Source organism: Pan paniscus, chromosome 2 (genome assembly GCF_029289425.2).
Source record: "Pan paniscus chromosome 2, NHGRI_mPanPan1-v2.0_pri, whole genome shotgun sequence".
Lineage (NCBI taxonomy): Eukaryota > Metazoa > Chordata > Mammalia > Primates > Hominidae > Pan > Pan paniscus.
This window is the reverse complement of record NC_085926.1, coordinates 177,127,712-177,136,306: the sequence shown is the minus strand read 5'-3', so window position 1 is coordinate 177,136,306 and position 8,595 is coordinate 177,127,712. Positions and strand designations below refer to the sequence as shown.

Below are 8,595 nucleotides of genomic sequence, written 5' to 3'. Positions count from 1 at the left end.
TATTTTTATTAAGCAATATTAAAATGACTGCAAGTAAGAGTTTATATAGCTATATGTACGTGGATATTTATAGATGAGATTACGCTTACATTCTTGCCCACACCATCTTGGAAAATGTTAAGATAATATCGCCCTGACTGAAAAACATACAGCAAACATGGTCTCTTTGGCATTCTGTCATCCACATCTACAGGTGCCTGTAGCAATGTGTGGTACTATAATATAATGGTAATTGATGTTCCTAATTTGGGAGTGTGGAAAGATCCCCAAATGTCTTTTAAGTCATCAGAGAAAGATAAAATAATATTTGATACAGCTTTTTTTTTTAATTTGAGATAGTTTTAATGGCGAGTTATTTTATGGCTCTTTGTATCTTGAAAAATTGGGAAATCACATATGGTTTAAAAGCGAATTATCTTAATTGGAACATGCCATTAACTAGAAAACCCATTATTTCAGCTTGCACTCTAACAGACAATACGTGGAAAAGGAAACGCGGCCAGGGCAAAACATTTCCTCTTCTTATAAACCTTGAACTGAGTATGTCCCTCACCAATTATAGAGGGTCCCTTGGGCCTCAGAACTTTCCACAAGCGTTGAGGTCTCTATGGCGATGCTCCCGGCTGCCGAGGCGGAAACACAGGTGATGAGGTGGCGGCAAGCACAGTGCAAAGAGAGAGAAGCAGCTTCGGCTGCAGCAAACCACGCAGGTCCTTCTTGATCATCTAGAACTGACCGCTCCGCCTTGCCAGGAGTCTGCAGAACCACGTGGCTGGCCTGCCTGAAGTTCTCACCTCTCCAGGAAGGCGGGGGGCTTCTAATGGCTGCAGCTGCGCTGGGGGCTGGGGGCTCCCGCTGGGACTCCACTTCCGTGGATGCCTAAGCTTCACCTTTCTTGCGCCCGCAGGGGCATGACTCGGGTGAAAGGGGGCCATTTTCTCAGGCCCCTGGCCTCATGCAGCCCTTCAGCATCCCCGTGCAAATCACACTTCAGGGCAGCCGGAGGCGCCAGGGGAGGTAAGTCACTTCCGGAAGCTCTGCCGGTAGTGGGAATCTGGCTGAAGAAGCAGTTGCAAGAAGAGGGGACATCTCGAGCTTGGGGAGCGAGTGTTTCCTTGTTCTCTGAGGATGCCCACTTGCCATGCCTCCCAGGGTACCCAGCAGGCTTCCCCAGCAGCACTCACATCACGGGGCTGCAGCCTTTCCTGTTGGCTCTATCCTCTAGGTTGCCAGTAATTGGAGACTGGAGACCTTTTAAACTCACCTGTGGCTCCCCAGCACTGATCATAGCCCAGCCCATAGTTGGTGCTCAAGAATGATCTGTTGGTTGAATGAGGAATGAAGAAATTAGACCAGCATTTGGTCCCATTGGTGAAGCCTTGGAGTCACAGCCCTTGGATTCAAACCCAGCTCACCACTTAATCAGCCATATGACTGGGCAAGTCACTTAACTTCTCTGTTTGCCTCATCTCCTTATCTGTGAAATGCAGATAGTAAGAGCCCCTGCGTGTCTCAGCACAGTATACCACATCCTCTCTAAACTATACTGTTATACCGGGTATACGCTCTACACCTCCCTAAACTCTAGCCTTTTAGCTATTGTTATTACCCACCCTACTCTTCTCCTTAAAGGGGGAAGTGAGAGATTATTTTCAGGACCCGTTTTCTCCCCAGGGAAATGAAAAGCAAAGAAGCTGAAAGCCTCTAGTGACCTGCACCCCTTTTGCCTGCCCCAGGGTTGGGGCATGGGGCGGTCAATGTGGGAACCAAAATGGAGAGAAAAGTGATGCCTGAGGGTGTTGGACAAATGGGATACTAAAACCTTTTGTGCCAGGCGCGGTGGCTCACACCTGTAATCCCAGCACTTTGGGAGGCTGAGGTGAGTGGATCACCTGAGGTCAGGAGTTCGAGACCAGCCTGGCCAACATGGTGAAACCCCGTCTCTACTAAAAATACAAAAATTATCTGGGCATGGTGGTGGCACGCCTGTAATCCCAGCTACTCAGGAGGCTGAGGCTGGAGAATTGCTTGAACCTGGGAGGAGGAGGTTGCAGTGAGCAGAGATTGTGCCATTGCACTCCAGCCTGGGTGACAAGAGCCAAACTCTGTCTCAAACAAAGAAAAACCTGTTGGGAGGGGTACATTTCAGAACCAGATTCACTCACTATCTGGAAATATGCGTGATTTATTATTGGCTCTAGTGGAGTTGGGAGCTGAGAATTGGAAAACATTAAAGATGGTAATGGTCATCATGTTACTCACTTCCATTATCGCTTAACTGCACTCAGGGGTATTTGAGAGAGAGCATGAGGCGAGTGAGATACAGGAGTCTGGATAAGATGGGGGTTCAGGGAAGAAGGACCAGACAGACTACAGAGGAAAGAAAGGTGTTCTTCTCGCTAGACATGAACCAATTTTTTTGTGAACAGACAATTAAAATGAATTACTTTATGGCAAAAGATCAAATGACAAACATGCAAGCAAACAAGTTTTAGTGTCCCATACGTCACACAATTAACTAGATATAAAGGCAGTTGTGTTGTCATCAAAGCAACCTACTGTATCCCATTTTCATTTCTGAAATGCACAACTGAATTATTGCTATTTCCTCTTGTTGAACTTGATGAACTATGTTGACTTAACCTTATTTGCTGTTTCAAAATATGTTGTTAAATAATGTTGTAATTAAAAAATAGAAGAGTAAAAATAATTACCAAGGGTCTCCTCTGTAACCAAAACAAATTACAGGGAAATATTAATATAGTGTACTTCATGTTTAGACATTCATTTCACATACACCCCTGAAATGAATGTCAGATGAATTATGAAGTTTTGATGAGCCACAGCATGTTTCTAAGGAATACTTCTTGCAAAAGTTTCAGTGCTGGAGGGAGAGGCTGCTGGCTTCTGTGGGGATCACACCCAGGTGAGTGTGTTCAGGCTGTTTGTAATTGAGTTTGCCTCAGGCTAAGCCAGAAGCTGCCTGTAGCCATGTGTCGTACTTGGGCTGGGTGGGAAAGTCAGTCCTATCTGCAGTGAAGAGAATAGAAGGTGGTGGATATTGCCTTGATTATGAATAAAACAGCTCAAGGTAATACACTGGTTAGAAGCGGACATGTATTACTGGCAGAAAAAGGAATCAATATGCTTTTTATCCATCTTCCTGACTAGAAAGCAAACTAGATCATACTTAAGTGCTTTGAAGTCCTTAGATGAAAGATGCTTGTAAATACAACAAAGTTAATTACAAGGCTGCTTATGGTCTGAGAAAACTGGAAACAACCTAATAATATTCAATAATAAGGAAATGGTTAAGGAAATATGGCATATCTAATTGATGGAACATTATGTAGCCAATAGGATTACAAAGAATTGTTAATGACATGGGAAAGTGCTTATTATGTTAAGTGAAAAAGACAAGATTAACAAAAAAATCTCAAATCATATCTAATGTGATCTCATTCTGTTTAAAACAATATAGGCCAGGTGCGGTGGATTATGCCTATAATCTCAGCACTTTGGGAGGCCGAGGCAGGTGGATCACTTGAGGTCAAGATTTCGAGACTAGCCTGGCCAACATGGTGAAACCCCGTTTCTACTAAAAACAAAGAAATTAGCTTGGCGTGGTAGCCGGTGCCTATAATCCCAGCTACTTGGGAGGCTGAGGCAGGAGAATTGCTTGAACCCGGGAAGCAGAGGTTGTAGTGAGCTGAGATCATGCCACTGCACTGCAGCCTGGATGACAGAGTGAGACTCCATCTCAAAAAAAGAGAAAAAAAAAAAAAAAAAGGAAAAGAAAAGAAAAAGAAAAACAAAACAGAATCAAAAAACAAAAAACAAAAAACCTAATATAGAGCAGGAGGGGATTAACGCAGCAACCAAGTGCACAATAATTACCTTTAAGTGTTGTGGGTGAGTTTTTGTTATTTTCTGTACATTTTTTTTTGTATTTTTCAAGTTTCATACAATGAGCATATAAAAATACATTACTTTCATGAATCATTTGACATTTGTTGAGGAATTCTTTGTGGCTAAGTTTGTAGTCAGGTCTTGAGAGGTGACAACGTGCTGGCAGCCCTTGCAGCCCTCGCTCGCTCTCCGCGCCTCCTCGGCCTTGGCGCCCACTCTGGCCGTGCCTGAGGAGCCCCTTTCTGGGCTGGCCAAGGCTAGAGCCGGCTCCCTCAGCTTGCAGGGAGGTGGGGAGGGAGAGGCGCGGGCGGGAACCCGGGCTGTGTGCGGAGCTTGCGGGCCAGTCCGAGTTCCAGGTGGGCGTGGGCTCAGCGGGCCAGCACTCCGAGTGGCCGGCCGGCCTACAATCCCCGGACAGTGAGGGGCTTAGCACCTGGGCCAGCAGCTGCTGTGCTCAATTTCTCGCAGGGCCTTAGGTGCCTCCCTGCGGGGCAGGGCTTGGGACCTGCAGCCCGCCATACCTGAGCCTCCCCCCGCCTCCGTGGGCTCCTGTGCCGCCCGAGCCTCCCTGATGAGCGCTGCCCCCTGCTCCACGGCACCCAGTCCCATCCACCACTCAAGGTCTGAGGAGTGCGGGCACACACACAGGACTGGCAGGCAGCTCCACCTGTGGCCCCAGTGCGGGATCCACTGGGTGAAGCCAGCTGGGCTCCTGAGTCTGGTGGGGACTTGGAGAACGTTTATGTTTAGCTAAGAGATTGTAAATACACCAATTGGTACTCTGTATCTAGCTCAAGGTTTATAAACACACCAATCAGCACCCTGTGTCTAGCTCAGGGTTTGTGAATGCACCAATCGACACTGTATCTAGCTACTCTGGTGGGGACTTGGAAAACGTTTGTGTCCACACTCTGTATCTAGCTAATCTAGTGGGGATGTGGAGAACCTTTGTGTCTAGCTCAGGGATTGTAAACGCACCAATCAGCACCCTGACAAAATGGGCCAATTAGCTCTCTGTAAAATGGACCAATCGGCTCTCTGTAAAATGGACCAATCAGCAGGATGTGGGTGGGGCCAGATAAGAGAATAAAAGTAGGCTGCCCGAGCCAGCAGTGGGAACCTGCTCAGGTCCCTTTCCACACTGTGGAGGCTTTGTTCCTTTGCTCTTTGCAATAAATCTTGGTACTGCTTGTTCTTTGGGTCCACACTGCCTTTATGAGCTGTAACACTCACTGCGAAGGTCTGCAGCTTCACTCCTGAAGCCAGGGAGACCACGAACCCATTGGGAGGAATGAACAACTCTAGAGGCGCTGCCTTAAGAGCTATAACACTCACTGCGAAGGTCCGTGGCTTCATTCTTGAAGTCGGTGAGACCAAGAACCCACCAATTCCGGACACAGTTTCATAAATGTTCCATACATGCTTGAGAATAATATATATTCTGTAGAAGTGAGTATTCTATATTTATCATTTAGATAAAACTTGTTAATTGCTTTACTTAAATCTATTACCCTACTGGTTTGTTCAGGTCAAGCTATCTAAATTACTGGGGGAGTGTATAAAAATACCTCATAATCTGATAGTGGATTTTGTCTATTTCTTCTTGTAGTTTAATCAGTGAAACAATGCTATCAGGTACATACAAATTAGCATTGTTACATTTTCCGTGTGAATTGAGCCTTTAATCAGTGTTAAAACACTTATTTTTAAATTTCTAATAAAGCTTTTTTTTAACATTCATGTTTGCTTTTTGTTACATTTTGCCTATAAATTTCACCCTTTTTGTATCTGTGTTTTAGATGTATCTTTTGTAAAAACATGCATATAGATAGTCCTCCATTTACAGTGGGATTACATCCTGACAAATCCATCATAAGTGGAAAATACTGTGAGTTGAAAACTTCAGAGTATTAGCTATTTACCCTCATGATTGTGTGGCAGACTGGGAACTATGGCTGGCTGCCACTGCCCAGCATCTCAAGAGAGTAGGGTACTGCATATCGCTAGCCCAGGAAATAATGCAAATTCAAAATTTGAGGTACAGTTTCTACGGAATGCATATTGCTTTCACACCATAGTAATGTAAAAAAATTGCAAGTGTGGGGCGGGGCGGGCCATGGGGCGGGCGGAGGCGCCCGAGCCCCGCTTCCCCCGCGCCATTCCACCCCCGGCCAGGCTCAGCCCGCGGCCACCTACGCCCCGCCCCTGCCGGCTGCGCCCAAGCCCAGTTCCGCGAGCCGCTCCCCGGCGGGCTGGCTCTTGGCCCCGGAAGCGCGAGCGTTCACTTCGCGGCGAGTGGCTCCGTCTCCGCGGACAGAGCGCGCGCCCCCTGGCCCGGCCCGCGGGGGGGCTCCGGCACGGTCCCCGAGCGTTTCCCGCCGGGTGGAGCGGGCCGAGCCCAGCAGGTTGACCAGCCCCGCGGCCACGCAGAGCCGGGAGAGCTACTGTTTGAGCCCGGAAGCGCAGAGGCTGGCGGAGGCCCGGCTCGCCGCAAAACGGGCGGCCCGCGCGGAGGCTCGTGAGATCCCCATGACGGAGCTGGAGCGGCAGCAGAAGGAGGTAGAAGAGAGACCAGAAAAATATTTTACTGAGAAGGGGTCTCGTAACATGCTGGGCCTGTCTGCAGCCACGCTGGCCTTTCTGGGTGGGACTTCCTCTCGGAGAGGCAGCGGAGACACCTTTATCTCCATCGACGCCGAGGCGTCCATCAGGGAAATCAAGGACTCTCTAGCAGAAGTTGAAGAGAAATATAAGAAGGCTATGTTTTCCAATGCTCAGCTAGACAATGAAAAGACAAACTTCATTTACCAAGTTGACACCCTGAAAGATATGTTGCTGGAGCTTGAAGAACAGCTGGCTGAATCTAGGCGGCAGTACGAAGAGAAAAACAAAGAATTTGAAAGGGAAAAACACGTCCACAGTATACTGCAGTTTCAGTTTGCTGAAGTCAAGGAGGCCCTGAAGCAAACAGAGGAAATGCTCGAGAAACATGGAATAATCCTAAATTCAGAAATAGTTACCAATGGAGAGACTTCCGACACTCTCAGTAATGTTGGATACCAAGATCCTACCAAGATGACGAAAGAAGAGTTAAATGCCCTCAAGTCGACAGGGGATGGGACCCTAGGAAAGCCAGTGAAGTGGAGGTGAAGAATGAAATCGTGGCGAATGTGGGGAAAAGAGAAATCTTGCACAATACTGAGAAAGAACAACACACAGAGGACACAGTAAAGGATTGTGTGGACATAGAGGTATTCACTGCTGGTGAGAATACCGAGGACCAGAAATCCTCTGAAGACACTGCCCCATTCCTAGGAACCTTAGCAGGTGCTACCTATGAGGAACAGGTTCAAAGCCAAATTTTTGAGAGCGCTTCTCTCCCTGAAAACACAGCACAGGTTGAGTCAAATGAGGTCATGGGTGCACCAGATGACAGGACCAGAACTCCCCTTGAGCCATCCAACTGTTGGAGTGACTTCTTAGATGGTGGGAGCCACACAGAGAATGTGGGAGAGGCAGCGGTGACTCAGGTTGGAGAGCAGGCAGACACAGTGGCCTCATGTCCTTTAGGGCATAGTGATGACACAGTTTATCATGATGACAGATGTATGGTAGAGGTCCCCCAAGAGTTAGAGACAAGCATAGGGCATAGTTTAGAGAAAGAATTCACCAACCAGGAAGCAGCTGAGCCCAAGGAGGTTCCAGTGCAGAGTACAGAAGCAGGTAGGGATCACAACGAAGAAGAGGGTGAAGAAAAAGGATTAAGGGATGAGAAACCAATCAAGACAGAAGTTCCTGGTTCTCCAGCAGGAACTGAGAGCAAGGGTCAGGAGGCGACAGGTCCAAGTACAGTAGACACTCAAAGTGAACCCTCAGATATGAAAGAGCCAGATGAAGAAAAGAATGACCAACAGGGAGAGGCATTGGACTCATCGCAGAAGAGAAAGAACAAGAAAAAGAAAAACAAGAAGAAAAAATCCCCAGTACCCATAGAAACCCTTAAAGATGTTTAAAAAGAGTTAACTTATCAGAACACAGATTTAAGTGAAATTAAGGAAGAAGAGCAGGTAAAGTCTACTGACAGAAAGTCAGCAGTGGAAGCCCAAAACGAGGTAACTGAAAATCCAAAACAGAAAATTGCAGCAGAAAGCAGTGAAAATGTTGATTGTCCAGAGAATCCTAAAATGAAGTTGGATGGAAAACTTGACCAAGAAGGCAATGATGTAAAAACAGCAGCTGAGGAGGTACTAGCTGGTAGAGACACATTAGATTTTGAGGATGTCACAGTTCAATCATCAGGCCCGAGGGCTGGTGGTGAAGAATTAGATGAAGGTGTTGCAAAAGATAATGCTAAAATAGATGGTGCCACTTAAAGCAATCCTGAAGAACCAGAGAGCGAAGATGCAGATCGCTGCACCGTACCCAAAAATGAAAGTCCCTCACAGGACATTAGTGATGCCTGTGAAGCAGAAAGTACAGAGAGGTGTGGGATGTCAGAACATCCAAGTCAGACCATCAGGAAAGCTTTAGACAGCAATAGCCTAAAAAGCCATGACTTGTTGGCACCAGGAGGAGAGCCGGGGGACTTCAATCCAGAAAGCAGAGAAGATACCAGAGGAGGGAACGAGAAGGGCAAAAGCAAAGAAGACCGTACCATGTCCTAAGCTGAGGCAGGCGGTAGGCGTG

At 47.1% G+C, this 8,595-nt stretch overlaps 2 protein-coding genes across 3 annotated transcripts in view; both read left to right on the top strand.

The window, feature by feature from the left end:
* Nucleotides 1–615: 615 nt before the first annotated feature.
* The window catches only part of KCNMB3 (potassium calcium-activated channel subfamily M regulatory beta subunit 3), a 30,148-nt gene continuing 22,168 nt past the window's right edge, over nucleotides 616–8,595 (top strand). For both annotated transcript variants that reach the window (XM_057301960.2, XM_057301959.2), the window contains exon 1: nucleotides 616–1,017. In XM_057301960.2, the coding sequence (XP_057157943.1) occupies nucleotides 956–1,017 (62 nt within the window). In that variant the 5' untranslated portion in view covers nucleotides 616–955. The remainder of the gene's footprint in view (nucleotides 1,018–8,595) is intronic.
* Nucleotides 5,728–8,573, top strand: LOC100995518 (leucine-rich repeat flightless-interacting protein 1). Its single transcript, XM_057302013.1, is given in 3 exon segments — nucleotides 5,728–5,797; nucleotides 6,008–7,036; nucleotides 7,039–8,573. Coding segments are annotated over 3 exon segments (2,634 nt in total).